The sequence below is a fragment of the Scyliorhinus canicula genome, chromosome 14, assembly GCF_902713615.1.
Source record: "Scyliorhinus canicula chromosome 14, sScyCan1.1, whole genome shotgun sequence".
Classification (NCBI taxonomy): Eukaryota; Metazoa; Chordata; class Chondrichthyes; order Carcharhiniformes; family Scyliorhinidae; genus Scyliorhinus; species Scyliorhinus canicula.
In genome coordinates this window covers 32,941,754-32,960,598 of record NC_052159.1, presented here as the reverse complement: position 1 = coordinate 32,960,598, position 18,845 = coordinate 32,941,754, and the positions used below count along the sequence as shown (strand labels likewise).

General features: G+C 45.3%; 1 protein-coding gene across 3 annotated transcripts in view; it reads left to right on the top strand.

Moving 5' to 3' along the window:
- The window catches only part of LOC119977654 (cytoskeleton-associated protein 2-like), a 41,704-nt gene extending 25,741 nt beyond the window's left edge, over positions 1–15,963 (top strand). For all 3 annotated transcript variants that reach the window (XM_038818818.1, XM_038818817.1, XM_038818819.1), the window contains 6 exons: positions 4,398–5,392; positions 7,385–7,580; positions 8,063–8,233; positions 10,061–10,133; positions 13,408–13,948; positions 14,232–15,963. In XM_038818818.1, coding sequence (XP_038674746.1) covers positions 4,560–5,392; positions 7,385–7,580; positions 8,063–8,233; positions 10,061–10,133; positions 13,408–13,948; positions 14,232–14,454 — 2,037 coding nt within the window. In that variant the 5' untranslated portion in view covers positions 4,398–4,559 and the 3' untranslated portion in view covers positions 14,455–15,963. The remainder of the gene's footprint in view (positions 1–4,397; positions 5,393–7,384; positions 7,581–8,062; positions 8,234–10,060; positions 10,134–13,407; positions 13,949–14,231) is intronic.
- Positions 15,964–18,845: the final 2,882 nt, after the last annotated feature.

Below are 18,845 nucleotides of genomic sequence, written 5' to 3'. Positions count from 1 at the left end.
TGTTGAGCTGCCGCCCCTTCACGAACCCCGTCTGGTCCTCATGGATTACCCCTGGCACACAATCCTCTATTCTAGCTGCCAGGATCTTTGCCAGCAACTTGGCATCCACGTTCAAAAGCGAGATAGGCCTGTAGGACCCGCACTGCACGGGGTCTTTATCCCGCTTCAATATCAGGGAGATCAGAGCCTGCGACATTGTCGGGGGCAGAACCCCCCCCTCTCGCGCCTCATTAAAGGCTCGTACCAGTACCGGTCCCACCAAGTCCACATTTTTCTTATAGAATTCCACCGGGAACCCATCTGGCCCCGGCGCCTTCCCCGCTTGCATCTGACCTATTCCCTTGACTAGCTCCTCTAGCCCTATTGGCGCCCCCAGCCCTTCTACCAGCCCCTCCTGGACCCTTGGGAACCTCAATTTGTTTAGGAAGTCCTCCATTCCCCCTCTCCTTGTCGGCGGCTCAGACCGATACAACTCCTTGTAAAAATCCCTGAAGACCCCGTTCACTTCTTGCCCCTTCTGCACTACCTTCCCGCCCCTCTCCTTCACTCCCCCAATCTCCCTAGCCGCATCTCGTTTGCGAAGCTGGTGTGCCAGCATCCTGCTCGCCTTTTCCCCATACTCATAGACCGCGCCCTGTGCCCTTCTCCACTGCGTCTCTGCCTTCCTGGTGGTCAGCAGGTCGAACTTGACCTGCAGGCTGCGCCGTTCTTCCAGCAGCCCCTCCTCTGGTGCCTCCGCGTATCTCCTATCCACTTCCAATAGCTCCCCCACCAGCCTCTCCCTCTCCTGCCTCTCCTTTCTTTCTCTATGCGCCCTTATGGAGATCAGCTCTCCCCTGATCACTGCCTTCAGGGCCTCCCAGACCATCCCCACCTGCACCTCACCCGTGTCATTCAAGTCCAGATAGCTCTCAATGCTCTTCCGGACCCTTTTACACACCTCGTCGTCCGCTAACAGCCCCACATCCAGCCGCCACAGCGGGCGCTGGTCCCGCGCCTCCCCCATTTCCACATCCACCCAATGCGGTGCATGATCAGAGATCGCAATGGCCGAGTACTCAGCTTCTCGTACCCTCGGGATCAGCCCCCTGCTCAACACGAAGAAATCGATTCTGGAGTACACTCTATGGACGTGGGAGAAAAAGGAATACTCCCTCGCCCTCGGCCTACCAAACCTCCATGGGTCTACTCCTCCCATCTGCTCCATGTACCCCCTCAGCACTTCTGCCGCTGCCGGCCTCCTATTGGTCCTTGCGCTCGATCTGTCTAGCCCGGGGTCCAGCACTGTATTAAAGTCCCCCCCCATGATCAAGCCCCCTGCCTCCAGTCCCGGAATGAGGCCCAATAGGCGCCTCATAAAACCCGCGTCATCCCAGTTCGGGGCATATACGTTGACCATCACCACTTTCTCCCCCTGCAGCTTACCCTTCACCATCACATACCTACCCTCCTTATCCGCCACCACCTCCTCCGCCACGAACGACACCCTCTTTCCCACCAGAATCGCCACCCCCCGGTTCTTTGCGTCCAATCCAGAGTGGAACACCTGTCCCACCCACCCCCTTCTCAGGCGAACCTGGTCCACTACCTTCAAATGGGTCTCCTGTAACATTGCTACATCAGCCTTCAGTCCCTTCAGGTGTGAGAATACCCTTGATCTCTTGACCGGCCCATTCAACCCCCTCACGTTCCAAGTGATCAGCCGGGTCGCGGGACGACCCGCCCCCTTCCCCTGCCGATTAGCCATGTCCTGTTCCCTGCTCGCCCCGGGTCGACCCTCCCCTTCTGACCCGCTCCCCATGGCGATGTCCCCCTCCCCCCACCTCTCCAGTCCTCCACTTCCCGTTTCTGGTCTTTTCAGCAGCAACCCGGTGTCCCTCCCTAACCCCCCTCCCTCCCCCCCCCCCCCCCCCCCCCCCCCCAGGCTAGGACCCCTCCTAGCCGCGATGTACCCTCCATCGTACTCCCGTAAGTCAGCTGGTTCACGCTGACCCGGCTGCTCCTGCCCCACTCCGACTCCCCCCGGCTCGGGGGGGGGGGGCCTCCCCCCCCCTTGCCACTCCTCCCTGGCCCCGCTCCAGCGCGGGAAAGGTCGCCATTGCTAGCCACGCCCCGCACTCCTCCCCTCCCCCCTTCCTCTGCCCCGTGCGCGGGAAAACAGAGGAAAGCCCGCGCTTTCGCCCTGCCACACCCCACCCCGCCATCTTCAGTTCCACCCCCGTCCCCGTCCATGCCTGTAAAAGAACCCCCCCTAGGAGCCCATATCCCCGATCTGCTCTCCCCCCCGTCCCACCTCCCCAACTTAACATTATAAATAACAGATAAATAACAAATAACAATGTACTTAACAGTCGCCCTCTACCAAACAGCATAAATAACCATAAATAACCCTGAATAACCGCAATAACAATAACTAAGGGAAGTTGGCAAAGGGGGAAAAAACATCAGAAGAAAAACCACAGCAAGAGTTCAAAATCCAAACAAAGAATTCAGCTGAAAGTACCCGAGCGGCTACGGCCGCCAAGTATCCCCTGGGTCTAATTCGAGTCCAGTTTCTCTTCCTGTACAAAGGCCCACGCCTCCTCTGGGGACTCAAAATAGTGGTGTTGGTTCCTGTAGGTGACCCACAAGCGCGCTGGCTGCAGCATTCCGAACCTGATCCGTTTTGCATGTAGCACCGCCTTCGTCCGGTTGTACCGGGCCCGCCGCTTTGCCACCTCCGCACTCCAGTCCTGGTAGACCCTCACCGTCGAATTCTCCCACTTACTGCTCCTTTCCCTCTTGGCCCACTCCAGCACTCTCTCACGGTCGCTGAGTCGCTGGAACCGCACCAGCACCGCCCTCGGGGGCTCATTTGCTCTTGGCCTCCTAGCCATGACCCTGTAGGCCTCTTCCAGCTCCAGGGGCGAAGGGACGGCCCCTGCCCCCATCAGGGAGCTCAGCATTTCTGCTACATATCCCGGGAGGTCTGACCCCTCCAGGCCTTCTGCCAGGCCCAAGATCCTCAGGTTCTTCCGCCTCATTCGGGTATCCAGCTCCTCAAAACGGCTCTGCCATTTCAGGTGGAGTGCCTCGTGCACCTCTACCTTTCCCACGAGGACCGTGGCCTCCTCCTCCCTCACAGTCATCTCCTGTTGCAGCTCCCGAATCGACGCCTCTTGGGTCGCCTGGGCTCCCATCAGCCTGGTGGTCGTCGCATTCATTGACTCCAAGAGCTCCATTTTCAGCTCCGTAAAGAAGCGCAGGAGAGCGGCCTGCTGCTCCTCCGCCCATTTCCTCCATTCCTCGGGTGCTCCACCGGCCGCCATTTTGGTCTTCTTCCCCCGCTTTTTTTTGGGAGCTGCTGTTGCTTTCTTTACCACCCCACTCCGGGTACCGACCATAAAGTTGGTCTGGTTCTCTTCAGGGAGCCTTCCCCCACCGGGATTTGTCCTTACAGCGCCGTTGGGGCCCTCCAATCGGCCCGAAAACACCTTTGTAGCAGGAGCAGCCAAACGTGCGACTTAGCTGGTCATAGCCGCAACCGGAAGTCCTGAAGGCTGGGTAGTTTGCTGCAATCAGTGGTTTGTTTGAGGTTGCGCGGTTGCTTGAAGGCAAGTATTGAGGGTGTGGGGATCCCTTCGTGCCCCGAGAGCTAGTGATTCAAAACAAACCTGTTGGGCTTTAACCTGTTGTAAGACTTCTTACTGTGGCTGTTTAGTCATTGGCATTGCTGGTATTTTTTGATGGGGGGTGGGGGTGAAAAAAAGAATATGGGGATGTGACAGGAGATGGATTAGCCCTGATTGTTAATGAATCGATGGGCAGAATAGCCTGCTCCTGCTATTTCTTACATTCTTGTGGCTGTAAACACAGATCTTCAACAACAGTGTATAAATTTTTAAAATCATTACATCAACTGACTATAAGAATGTGTCGAAGGATTTCCAAGTTCTGTTTCATAGACTTGCTTCCTTTCAATGTAAAGCAATGAACCATAAGATAACAAAAATTGATGACGGTGTCGGCTAAATAAAAATCATGGGACTGCTGAGAAATATCTGAATAAATTAGGCAAAAACAGATGGACACACCGGACAACTGAGGTAAAAATAATTGGATATCTCCATCTGGTTTTGCTTCCCACCCACAGTTTTAAAAACTAATTTTCAAGTAATAGGGAAAGCATATTTTATTTGGAGTAATAGTGCATCTATTTAACTGGGGAAACACCTGTTGGTTTAAGGCGCTTCTTCAGTGAGGCTCCTGTGAATGTCCAGCAATATTGGCCTGGGCAGCTCAATCTGTGCCAGCGGCGATGATGGATATATAGTGGAGGGAAATGCAAAGGGATGGGGGATATGGTAATGTATTTAAAATAAAACAATGACATTTTTTCTTTACTGATTCCTTTTTAGGTATCTGGAGGGGCAAAAATTGAGTCAAACAAAACTATTCAAAATAAGCTGGTGCAAAATAACATCATATCCCTCGCCTCTACTCCATCTAAATCCGCTTTATCAAAGCAAAGGGCAAACCCATTTATTGAGAATACTAATTTGGCTCCTAGTGAAACTGAAATGCCTGCTGAGCAAATCGCCCAACCTGAGCAACTATTATCATCTGCCCAAGAAAACGGTTTGAAAGTAGAACAAATAGTGAGTGGAAATAGCAGTGTAGCTATTGACAAAGCCCAAGTACTCGGCCAACGAAGTGTTGAATCCAAGAAATTGCCATTCGATCAAAAGAATCATTCTGACGTGGAACAAAAAGCAAAACTAAAGAGTCAACCAAAAGTGCAGAAAGTCACCCTCAGCCAGTCCTTTCTCGCAGTCAAAAATGAGCGAGCTAGTATAATGAGCACTGCAAAGAACAATAAACCAAAGCCACCTAATTCTTCTTTTAAGAAGCCTGTGCCAGGTTCGTTTCGTGGCAAGATTGTGGAATCCAAAGTCCAGTCCTTTCGGCCAGGCTCTCATCAAAAGGAGAGGAAACCGGAGAAGTCAGATCCCGGGATGCATGCCTCTGGTGCAGCGACACACAGTAAAGAGTCAAGAGGCACTTTGCACAAGCCTAGGCCAAAGGGAGTGGAAAATATGCATCCTGTTAGAAGGACATTAAATGTCATGTCCCACAGTAAACAAAAGAGTTTAACTGCAGCTCCTGGCCTCAGGACTGAAAGCAGCCAGAAACCACTCGAAACCGATGTGTTAAATATAAAAATAGATTTTAAAACATCGGGCAACGGTAACGCCGCAATTGTGGCAACCCAAACAATAAGTGCAAAGAAAACTATTGCACCATTCCCAAACTCTCCCAAGAGCGCACCTGCAAGACATCCAGCATGGAAGCTTTCAGCAGTTGGTGGCAACAACAAAGCCATGAAACAAAAAGGGTCCATGGAAGAAAAAAGGTGACTTTTATTCTGATCATTGACAGGGTGTAGCATCTGGTAATCCTGTTCAGTTGTTGCTATAATCGATGCTATGAACATAGGAACGGGAGTAGGCCATTCAGCCCATCAAGCCTGCTCCACCATTCAGTGTGATCGTGGCTGATTGGACACTTCAATGCCTTTTACCCACACTATCCCCGTAATCCTTTACATTATTGTTAATCAGAACTCTTGTCAATCTCTACCTTAAACGTACTCAGTGACTGAGCTTCCACAGCCCTCTGGGGCAGAGAATTCCAAAGGTTCACAGCCCTCTGTAAAGAAATTTCTCCTGATCTTAGTCCTAAATGGTACCTCCCTTATTTTGAAGACTCTAGACTCCCCAACGAAGGGAAACATCTTGCCTGCATCTACCCTGTCTATTCAAAGAACAAACAAAGAAAAGTACAGCACAGGAACAGGCCCGTCGTCCCTCCAAGCCTGTGCCCTAACTAGAAACAAAACCGTCTGCCATTTCTCAGTCTGTATCCCTTTCGTCCCTATTCGTGTATCCATCCTGATGCCTCTTAAATGTTGCTAATGTTCCTGCCTCCACCACATCCTCTGGCAGTGGGTAACAGGCACCCACCACTTTGTGTGGAAAGACCTACCCCGCACCTCTCCCTGAAACTTCCCCCTCTCACTTTGAACCTGTGCCCCCTTGTAACGTGACACTTCCACCCTTGGAAAAAGCCTCTGACTATCCACCCTGCCTAAGCCTTTCATAATTTTGTAGACCTCTATCAGGTCTCCCCTCAGCCGCCGTCGTTCCAGTGAAAACAATCCTAGTTTATTCGACCTCTCCTCATAACCAACATCCTTGAGACCAGGCAACATCCTGGTGAACCTTCTTTGCACTCTCTCCAAAGCTTCCATTTAAGTATATTCCTTTTAAGTACTTTGTGGGAATCAATGAGATCACATCTCTTTCTTTGAAACTCTAAGAGAGTACAGACCCAGTTTGCCCCATCTCTCCATAAGGCAGTCCAGGCATTCCTGTTACAAGGAAAACCTCTGGAAAACCTCTTTTACTCTCCCTCTTAAGTCAATAATATCCTTTCTGAGGTAAGGGGACCAAAGCTGCACACAGTACTCCAGGTGCCGTCTAACCAAGCTCCTTTACAATTGAAGCAACACCCCACTACTCCTGTACTCTTATTCTCTTGTGATAAAGAATAGCATTCCCAATAGCTTGCTGCACCTACATGTGGCCTTCAGTGACTTATGGCAAGGAAAAGCACAGGAATTTAAAAAATTCTTTCACGGGAAGTGGATGTCACCGGCTAGGCCAGCATTTTTATTGCTCATTCCTAATTTCAAAAGGGGCGAATGTCATTTTTTCTTTTGTATTCGGACAATTCCCAAATTAAATTGTGTATAAACTTTAGGGCAGCATGGTACCGAGGTCCCAGGTTCGAATCCCGGCCCTGGGTCACTGTCCATGTGGAGTTTGCACATTCTCCTCGTGTTTGCGTGGGTTTTGCCCCCACAACCCAAAGATGTGCAGGGTAGGTGGATAGGTCATGCTAAATTGCCCCTTAATTGGAAAAACTGAATTGGGCGCTCTAAATGTTTTTTAAAATTGTGTATAAACCTGCATCATGTTCTCAACCCTATCACTTTCCTTTGAAACACTGAGCTCACATTTATTTTAATAGTTTAAGCTGAAGAATTGTTGCAAATTAGTGCAAGTTTGCCTACCATTTGGGGAAAGTGTTCAACTGAAACTGAAATTGCTGCTCATTTGTTTGAGGTTTGGTATATTTTTCCTGGACAAAAACTATTTAAATATCTAACAAGTGTTGCAAGTCAAATTGTTTAGGCAGTGAAGAAATATATTTTCAAGCTGTTTTTCATTGTTTAATGTTGTGGGTATTGCTTTTTATATATTAGCACAAAATCTTGCAGTACCAAAGGTTTGATGGCTTCAGTTTATATACTTTGATTTGTTCAACATATTTTGTCCTGAAGTGGAGCACAGCTAGCACCATCGACGGCATCAAAGGGAAAATTAACAAAAAGACCAACAACATCCTTGCAGAAAAAGAAAGTTGCAGAGGAACCGGTGAAATCACTTTGGACGACAATTGTTGAGGAGGAAAACCAGAGTGAGCTCGTGAGCGAAATCAACCAGACTCTTTCTGAGTGTCTGAAACGGATTCTTGAGGTAAAATTGCATGTAGTTCCTTAAAGAAACTAAGTAAATGGATTTTGAGGATGAAAACAAGCTGAAGATCTGACTAGCATTAGAGGAAAGTATTGAGTGAGGTAAAAGACAAAAGTTTGTGTACTGATGGAAATAGTCATCCAGTTCCAGCTTCCTTGTAATAGCATCAATGAGGAAGCTTCCTTGTTTTAAAAAAAAAAGGATTCCAATTTCACTTGAATTCCTTTGTGCTTCCAAGAGATTAAGGTTTCCATTTCCCCTTCGATTGTAATTTTTCAAGATATTAGATGGTTCAAGGAGTTTGGATCATCCAGGCAGTTTGTTTGCCGTTCAGTCCAATGCAGAAAGTTCCTTCAGTATAATTTCCAGGGAAAAGGGAAGCATGAGAATGTGGTTTTTAATTTGCTTTCTGAGCCGGCCAATCCAGGAAGTGGATCCAAGGAAGTGGATTTTGCAGATCTGAATTTTTATTGTCCCTTCAGGGTTGCTCGAGTGAAGATTGTTTTCAGACTCTTCAGACTTTCATTGAGAGCGTTCCAAAGGCGAAGAAGTTTGCACGGTACTGGATCTGTCTCGCACAACTTGAACAGCGCAAAGGATCTGTCCATGATGTCATGACTATTTATGAACAAGCTATTAAGATAGGGGCACAGGTACTGATGACTTTGGCTACCTTTTGCCTTATTTCTCTATACTCCTGAAAACTAGGATAGAAATAGAATATTTCATTTTAATTAGACACTAAGTTATGACAGACATATTATTGGAAAATTGTTAGTTTTGTCCAAGGTTTATGCATTCTACTTTTTACAGTGCCAACCTTTGTTTAAATTTTTTTTCTGCTATATTATAATCCCTGCTCTTAAATCTTCTGTCATGCTGTTTAAATATGTGTTGTGGCAAAATAAGACAGATTTCTATCTGGTCTTGGCATGATTGTGTTTCCCTTTAACTTGATTACATGTCTTTATAAGTCGGGTATAGTCGAGCTTCACATACTGCAGTAAATTCTTTGAAAATACTCCAGATATCTCCAAAGAACTGCAGAATTGAGGCGAAGAGCCGAATCACATTTGAACAGAAACAGCGCAGTTATGTGTAGGGCTGGTAGGTCCTTTTGAACGGAGTAAATTTAAAGCAAACATGCCTCTGCAACTATTGGGGACATTCTTACAATGAACTATTGAAGTGATTTGCTTTAAAGTTTGAGGGCACAGTTGGGCTAATAAGCTCCTTCGGTTAGAGAAGAAAAATAATGCTGTCTAATTTCAACATCTTTGCATTTATCATAGAATTTACTTATAGAATTTACAGTGCAGAAGGAGGCCATTCGGCCCATCGAGTCTGCACCGGCTCTTGGAAAGAGCACCCTACCCAAGGTCAACACCTCCCCCTATCCCAATAACCCAGTAACCCCACCCAACACTAAGGGCAATTTTGGACACTAAGGGCAATTTATCATGGCCAATCCACCTAACCTGCACATCTTTGGACTGTGGGAGGAAACCGGAGCACCCGGAGGAAACCCACGCACACACGGGGAGGATGTGCAGACTCCGCAAAGATGGTGACCCAAGCCAGAATCGAACCTGGGACCCTGGAGCTGTGAAGCCATTGTGCTATCCACAATGCTACCGTGCTGCCCTTTAATTGGATTCAAATTGGAAATTGTGCTAAAAGCACTCCAATGTGACTTTTGTTAGTTCAGTTGATTAATTCAAACGATGAATTGTAACAGTTTACTTTTGTTCACATACATAATTAACATGAACTGCACATTTGTTCAGTTTTTCAATCTGAAACAAGGTTGTCAAACTATAAAAGCAATTGATCAGTAATTTGTAAAAAAAAAAGACATGCATTCAAGTTTTAGGAAGCCAAGACTTGCCTATGGGAATAATGTAAAATGCAGAGCAAAGGCATGATATTTGCAGCATTGTTTATGTTTATGCCAATGGTTTATCCTAAGAAGGGTTATTTCTATTTTATCTGAATAGCAATAATGCATTTCTTCCCTTGCAATTGGAAATTATCTTTCCGTAGACTTGCAATAGACTTGGGCTCTATTAGTGCATTTAAAATTGGACCCTAGGAGTCAGTATTTGCTGGCAATTGGGAGAGACCTGCTCAAGGCTAAATGCTGATGTGCCTATTGTATGCCCAGAAGTATTGCTGAGGCAAGAAAGCTTGCATGACAACCTATTCAGTTACTGGTAGCAGGAAAATTGTTTTTGTTGTACCTTTTGTAATGGACATTTGGTTTGCAAGTTTTTAAATGAAGTGACTTTCTCTTGATCGCCATGCATCATCTGCAGCAGATTGTCTTGTGTCGCTGCAAGATTTGCACAATGATTGAGGCATGACGGATATCTATTTCTCTTTTTAATGTATTTAGTCCAGTCATTAACTATTATTGCAGAGTTTTTGTCATGAATCATGTATTTTTTTTTGGTAATGGTTTAGTTCTCTGTGTTTTTCAGCCTGCAGAGGAGTTGCGTAACACACTTGCAGATATTTTGAAAAACACCAAGACTCCCAAGAAACCTCATGATGGTGAGTTGCCACATTCCCCCTCTTTTCTGTACAGGGCGGCACGGTAGCACAGTGGTTAACACTGTTGTGCCAGGGACCGGGTTCAATTCCCGGCTTGGGTCACTCTGTATGGAGTCTGCACGTTTTCCCCATGTCTGCATTGGTTTTCCTCCGGGTGCTCTGCTTTCCTCCCACAAGTCCCAAAAGACGTGCTTGTTAGGTGAATTGGACATTCTGAATTAACCCTTGGTGTACTTGAACAGGCACCGAAGTGTGGCGACTAGGGGATTTTCACATTAACTTCATCGCAGTGTTCATATAAGCCTACTAGTGACACTAATAAATATGATTATTATTGAGTGTTGGCAGCAAGTAATCTGAGAGACACTTAATAGGAAGTACTAGCACGGTAGCATAGTGGTTAACACAATTGCTTCACAGCGGCAGGGTCCCAGGTTCGATTCCCGTCTTGGGTCACTGTCTGTGCGAGTCTGCACGTTCTCCCTGTGTGTGCGTGGGTTTCCTCCGGTTTCCTCCCACAGTCCAAAGATGTGCAAGTTAGGTTGTTTGGCCAAGCTAAATTGCCCTTGGTGTCCAAAATTGCCCTTACTGTTGGGAGGGGTTACTGGGTTACGGGGATAGGGTGGAGGTGTGGGCTTGGGTAGGGTGTGCCTTCCAAGAGCCAGTGCAGACTTGATAGGCCGAATGGCCTCCTTCTGCACTGTAAATTCTCTGATTCAATTGTGGCCCCCTCTGACATGTGTATGTATGTTTTCCACCTGGAATAAAGATAAGTGTTCAGGAGTGGGAGATGTTAGGTGGGTGTAAGTCTTTTTACATGGATTCCTTTTGTCAGCTATGGTTCTGCTGGGTAGCACTCTCACCTCTGAGTCAGACGCTAGTGTGCACATCCCACTCCAGGATATGAGCATAATAATCATGACTGGACTTTCTGTTGCAGTACTGAGGGAATGCTGCACATTTGGATGAGATGTTAAACTGAGGCCCGGTCTGTCCTCTCAGCTGGCTATATGTTTCATAGGAGAGAAGGAAAGTTATCCCACGTGTGGTGGCCAATATCTGATCATTATCATCTTTCCTCTGTGCAAATTGGAGGCCACATTTTCAATGCTCAAAAATACTTCATTCACTGTAAAGCACCCTCAAGGCGATGCATAGTCATGAAAGGCGCTATATAAATGCAAGTCTTCTCTTGCTGTCACTGACTGAGCTCAACTAATTTCTGACTTAAACAGAAGTCGGACGCACTGGCCATTGAGCCATTATAGGAACCAACAATTTATTTTATATAAATTGTTGGAATAACTCTCCCCAGAAGTATATGCCAATGCAGTCCTCAAATCAGTTGTTTGTAGTGTTGCACCCCATCTCTTTTACTTTTGATTATTCTGAGAATGCTGCTGTACTGTGTGGGGACAGGTGGAACTTGGGAATTCATCTGTATCGATCTTTGAAGGTGGCAGGGTTTATTGGCAAAGCATGTAGGATCGTGGGCTTCATGAAAAGAGGCACTGATTATAAAAACAGGGATGTTATGCTGAGTCTTTTGTGATGAATGTAAGAAATTGTTATATACATTCCTATTTTATATCTGTTGTAGTGTGGTTAGCACAGTTGCGTCATACACCAGGGACCCGGGTTCGATTCCCAAGACGGGTCACTGTCTGCACGTTCTCCTCGTCTCTGCATAGGTTTCCTCCAGACACTCCGGTTTCCTCCTACAAGTGCCGAAAGAAGTGCTTGTTAGGTGAATTGGACATTCGGAATTCTCCCTCTGTGTACCCGAACAGGTGCCATAGTGTGATGACTAGGGGCTTTTCCCAGTAACTTCATTGCAGTGTTAATGTAAGCCTACTTGTGACACTAATAAAATGAGGGGGTGACACGGTAGTACAGTGGTTAGCACTGCTGCTTCAGTGCCAGGGACCCAGGTTCGATTCCTGGCTTGGGGCGGAGTCTGCACGTTCTCCGTGTCTGTATTGGTTTCCTCCGGGTGCTCCGGTTTCTTCTCAAGTCCCGAAAGACGTGCTTGCCAGGTGAGTTGGACATTCTGAATTATCCATCAGTGTACCCAAACAGGTGCCAAATTGTGGCGACTAGGAGATTTTCACAGTAACTTCATTGCGGTGCTAATGTAAGCCTATATGTGACACTAATAAACATAATAATTATTTTATGTCTGTTGTAGTAATGTTAACAAAAGCCTATGTATTTGTTGCAATAATATTATCAAAGACCTTGGGTTAAGGTACCCAGACTGTGTCTGCTAAAGCTGCCATAAGAATGAGGTAATCATTCATTCCAGCCACTTGGGTACAGATAAAGGGCTAATGGAATAGCGTTTATATTTTGGATGGCTCCCTGAGATAAGATTCACTTGGCATTGAAGAGTCTGTTTCTCCTCTCCAAAATGAGACCAAGGAACATTGACCTGCTTAAAGGCACATCCCAATTATGGGTCCACAGACCAGAAATAATAAAATAAATAGGAACAAAGGAAATGAACAGGATGGACTCTTGCAACACAAATTTAAGGTTTTATGGCAAGAGGTGCAGGAGAATTGAGAGATTTTTCTTTTGTTTACAGCCAGTGGTAATTACCTGGAGGGGAGCCGGTTTAGCTCAGCTGGCTGGACAGCTGGTTTGTGATGCAGAGCAAGGCCAACAGCACCGGTTCAATTCCCGTATTGGCTGAGGTTATTCATGAAGGCTCTGCCTTCTCAACCTTGCCCCTCGCCTGAGGTGTGGCAATCCATAGGTAAAAATCACCACCAGTCAACTCTTCCCCCTCAAAGCAGCCTACGGTCAACTGGGACTTTACGAATGGCCTGGAACCCGTTGCCCACGAGAGTGAAAACACTCTTTTATAATATGCCTTTGGAACGAAATTCCTTAGTTCGCATCATCCTCCAAGATTTGAGGACTGACTAAATTATAGCATGTTATGCTCATAATAAATAGGCCTTTGTGAAGGTCCCTTTTCTTGTACCATAGTAATCCACAAATGAATTTCTGATTACAGTGATAATTCCAGGGATTGCAAAAAAAGTTATAAAATGTGTTTGTAGGATGACCACTAACTTTGGTTGTGTTTTCTTTACCTGAGAAAGGGATGGATACTGAAACTGAATGGGTTAACTTTGTTTGAGAGGAGACCGATAGCAAATTTAGAGCGTTGTATGCTTCAGATTAGGCAGGATTAAGTGGAAATGCTTATTTAAAAGTTCTTGCAACATTACTGCAAGTTTGTGATGTACTCTTTGTCTCTCCATAGGAACAAGTAAAACTGACAGTGATAGAGCACAGAAAGATCCCAAACTGGCACCTTATTGCACGAGTGAACAGGAAGAAAGAGGAGCGGTGGACCTTGATGATAATGAATGGAAGACTTCTCAAAACGAAAATGTGTACTGTACAAATGATAAAAAGGGTCTCCCTCTCGACCAGCAAGAAATATGTATTGCTGCAACTGGTCAACTTTCCAGAGAGAACGAAGGTGATCTGGCGATCGTACCCTGTAATGAAGGAGCTGACCTGACAGCGGATGGACAGCAACTTCACACAAAGCAAAAAGTGGAGCCCACAACAGGGGAACAGCAATCTCCTTCTGTGGAGCGTGTGGCAGGTGAAGCTGATGGTAAAGAGGGTTTTGAGGTGGAGACCAAAGAAAATTATGATGAAGGTACTTGTGAGATAGAAATCATTAAAGCTGAAAACATGAAGACCCCATTGAGGCAAATACTGACACCGAGTAAAATAGAAAATAGAGGATCATCTGTTAAGTATAGTGTGAGAGCAACACCTAGTATTCATTGGTAAGTAAGTTCTTGTTTGTGGCTGCTATTTAAAAAAGAAACAAAAGCAAGCAATTCTGCTGCTTATATTTTGGAAATAGTTCCAGGGGATGCTTAGCAATGCTTTGCAAGATTGGCCAAGTGTTTGACTAGTTCAGCTCTGTGAAAATACTTGAAACTTAATATTTTATTCTCTTAATTCAGTTACCTACGCCGACTGTAATATTTAAAAATCCTATTGACTTTGCAACTGGTGATTTTGGTACCGTTCATCTTCTAACCCATTGAATCTTCTCTCCTACAGTCCCAAAAGTGCAGTTCAGATGGAGGCGGGAAACTCTGTGATCAATGATTTGAAGTTTCTGACTCCTGTAAGACGTTCCCGACGCATTGAACATGTGTCTTCCCAACTGCCATTGATGCTGCAGGACCATGATCCCTGTATTTCGTCATTGGAGGATCTGAAAAATTTGGGAGAGGGATCTACTGCCTTCTCGTTCAGAATGAATAGTGCTCTACCAGAATGAGCCAACATTTCAAATGAATAATATGGATTTTCTGTTAACTTTAAATTAAATGCACCTTATGTTCCAAAACATCACTTAGTCCGAATACGATGCACTATCCTTCTGCATAATCTTTTCCTTGCCATTTCTAAACACTCATGGCTTGCTTTTTATACTTCCTTTAAAATAAAGCATGACAAAGTTGTTCTTTACAAATGCTAAAAACAGATTTTGACTCGCAGCAATATTTCGGCCGGGTGACCAACAGCCGTAGCAATGTTTTAAGGAGTTGAGGGCCGAGGCAGCTGAAGCCACTGCCACCAGTCGTGTAGTGAAGAAAAGAGTGCTCCGGGCCGGAGTTATGTAAAAGAGCTTTGGTGGACTGTAGTTCAATAAAGTGCTAGGATTTAAAACCACAACCAGATCAATAAAGGTTGGGATTTTCCCAAAATCTGACAGTCAGCTCAATTTGTGTGAATCAGATCGCAATCTTCACGCACTTGGTCATTTGTTTGGAGGGAGGTGTATTTTGCACAGACTTTGACGGGGCCGGGGCAAAACATACTGCGCCCTGATTTCAAAGGTAAATGATAGGCAGCCCCCCCCCCCCCAACACAGGCATCTGGGTGACCTGACACCGCCCACCCCAACGAGAGCAACAACACTGCTATGAGGGTCACAAAGGCTCCTCCTGCCCCTGGCAAAGTAAATCTGGCAGTGCCACACTCTGCCATATTCCAACCACATTGGTCTCAGCCTCCCTCACCGTGGTCATTAACTCTGGTCTTTGTGGAATAGTGATTCATGACAGCCTCATGTCGTGAATTGCAGTAGTTTAAAACTGATCCTGGTTATTTAAATTTATGCTAACCTGGTTCACGCTCAGCAAGGGCATGAACCAGATTACATCTGCTGGGAGTGCCCAAGAACATTGTGAGCTGTTTGGCGCAAATCCTGTTTCGGGGCTCTCCCAGTATTTTCCTGACAGTGGGATTTGCGCCAGACGCAATGTGGTTGGAAAATAGCCCCATCGTCTTCACCAGATTTAACGGTCATCTGTAATCTCTGAAATAAAAAATGCGCTATCTCTAGCCACAAGCTATTGCATAGGAGACTGTGGGTGGGTGGATGTATGTCTGTGGGACAGTCATGGGTGAATAATAAAACTACTAATTTAAGAGTTTTTAAAAAACTGATTTATCTCAGTCCAGGAATTGAGCTGGAGTGAACACTAATTGAAGAAAAACATCTGTCTTCTCGGACTTAATAGTAATCTCTTTAAAAGTATGTTTTACTTTTTAAAGTTTGTCTTTTTACTTGTGGAATAATGTATGTAATATTTTTCCACGTTAATAAAACCATGAATTTCTCTAGATGGTTAATACTCATTACAAGCTTGCGAAGTAACAATCCAAAGGAACTTTTCACCCTCGAATAAAAATGTTGCTTTGGCTTAGTATATTGGATATCATTCTTTTATTGTTTGTTTGTATGTATTGTACTTGTTTTCATTAAATAGTTATTCTGTTACTCTTTTGGATGAAGAATTTTCTGTGAGTATCACTTATAGATATTTAGCTGATATTTGAGCAAAATGTGGAAGTACTTTTTTCTGTTCTGCCATCTCCCCCTCCCCCAAACTCCAACTTGGTTCGGTCCAATAGAACCCCTAAATGAAATAACCATTGGTCCTGGGTAAATATGATGCAGGGGAGTAACCGCAAGCTCATTCTACAGGCAGTGTATGCACCAGGAATTGAAATGCCAATCAATTGGAGCACAGAAAATTAGATCCATCAATTTGCCTCTTTTTGGTTGTATACAATGCTTTCCCTGTATGTGGTCTGCTAAGTAGTTTATTTCTATAGGTTTTTGACTCAACCTATTAAATAAGTGATTCATGTCTCCTTTTTGATTCTTTACTCTCCTGAGAAGATGAACTAATTTTGTTTCTAATTCTGTGGTGATTCGATATTTAAGGGGATTTGTTAGGAGTGCAACTAATTCCGTGAGGAGAAGGTGCCAATGTGATAAAATTGATTAATTCTTAATTGTGACTGCTATCAGAGGTCATTGTTATAACTGAGTAAATGGTTCAGCAGCTTGAAGTGTCTACATATGTGCTGTTAAACATGGAAACTGAAGTTGCCACCATGCTCTTTCACATTGATTTGGGGTCCTCAGCAGAAATCTTAAGAAAATGAGAAATGGGAAGGCATGTGGCCCCAATTAGCCTTCTCCATTCAACAATATCATGGCTCATTTTTTTACCTCAAACTCCATTTCCTTGCCCAATCCCCATACTCTTTTAAGTCCCTTCGTTGGTATCTAAAAATCTACCAACCTCTGCCTTGAACGTACCCAATGACAGACCTCATGAGTAGAAGCATCAAAAGATTTACAACCTTTAGGAGTGGTAAATTTCTCCCCATTTCAGGCCTGCGACTGACCCCTTATTCTGAGACCATGCCCCGTAATTGACAACTGGATAACTAAGGGAAACAGCCTCCCAAAGTCTACCCTGTACGGCTCTTCAGAATATTCTCAATTATCCTGAGTGCATATGCCAACAATTAAACTGGAATGCTAGGTGGTATAGGAGTACAGTATTGTAATAATTTATGTTTAAAATTGCTATTTTTCCTTTTTGAGATAAATGGGCAAAATATGCAGCAAAGCATTCTATGTTCATGGGTTTTTGAAAGCCCACTCATTAGTTTACTCACTCTTCCATTAACAGTGATTCCTGAACATGGCTATACATACTTCCTATGAATTGTTATAAAAGCTAGAAATTGAATTTGTCTTGCTAAATAGATTTGCATAATTTGTGTAGAATGAACTGATGGGGGGAAGGAGAGGGGCAAGAAGCACCCCCCACCCCACAAGGCCTACAACAAGAAACACAGAAAAGAGGACAGGAGCTCAGCAATAGAACACCCAGGGCAGAATAGGGGCATGACAACGAGAGGAGAGGGTGTTGTGGATGGGGAGAAGATATAAAACTACAAAATTAGAGTCTGATTCTAGCTCCTCTTCAAAAATGTAATGTGGCAAAAATTGTAGTTGCGACATCACGGCCTGAACTTCCGAGGAATTGTGATTATAGTCGGCCAATTCCCTGTGCAGCCTTTTTGTGGAGACTTCTGCAGGATGCCCCAGTGCTCTCTCTCTGTCTATATCTTTTTCCTCCATCCCCCAAAGATCAGAAATTAAGGCCCCACAAGTTTTGGTGTGGCATTTGCCAATAGTTAGATGTGGGGAATCAGGAGGTGAGTTACTTGCAGCAGGACTCTGAGCTTCTGACCTACTCTTGTAGCCACAGTATTAATATGGCTAGTCTTCCGTTTCTGATCAATAGTGACCCCAATATGTTGATCGTGGGGGATTCAGTGATGATAATGCCATTGAATGTCAAGAGGCAGTGTTTATATTCTCTCTTAGAACATAGAACGATACAGTGCAGTACAGGCTCTTCGGCCCACGATGTTGCACCGACATGGGAAGTCAAAAACTAAAGACCATCTAACCTACACTATGCCATTATCATCAATCACTCTACCAATAAAGGCTTGTTGGAGATTGTCATTGCCTGGCACGGTGGTTAGCACTGCTGCCTCAGCTCCAAGGACCCGGGTTCAGTTCCGATATTGGGTGACTGTGTGGAGTTTGCAGTTCTCCCCTGTTTGGATTTCCTCTGGGTGCTCCAGTTTCTTCCCACAATCCAAAGATGTGCAGGTTAGGTGGATTTGTCATGCTAAATCGCCTCTTAGTGTCCAAAAGGGTAGGTGGGGTTACTGCGTTACAGGGCTAGGGTGGAAGCATCGACTTGGGGTGTTCTTTCCAAGGGCCGGTGCAGACTTGATGGGCAGAATCGCCTCCTGCACTGTTGGGATTCTATTCTATGAATGTTACTTGCCACTTGTCATGCCAAGCCTGAATGTTTTGGTCTCCTTACTTGAGAAAGGACATATTGGCACTGGAGGGTGTGCAGAGGAGATTCACTAGGTTAATCCCAGAGTTGAAGGGGTTGGATTATGAGGAGAGGTTGAGTAGACTGGGACTGTACTCGTTGGAATTTAGAAGGATGAGGGGGGATCTTATAGAAACATTTAAAATTATGAAGGGAATAGATAGGATAGATGCGGGCAGGTTGTTTCCACTGGTGGGTGAAAGCAGAACTAGGGGACATAGCCTCAAAATAAGGGGAAGTAGATTTAGGACTGAGTTTAGGAGGAACGTCTTCACCCAAAGGGTTGTGAATCTGTGGAATTCCTTGCCCAGTGAAGCAGTTGAGGCTCCTTCATTAAATGTTTTTAAGGTAAAGATAGACAGTTTTTTGAAGAATAAAGGGATTAAGGGTTATGGTGTTCGGGCTGGAAAGTGGAGCTGAGTCCACAAAAGATCAGCCA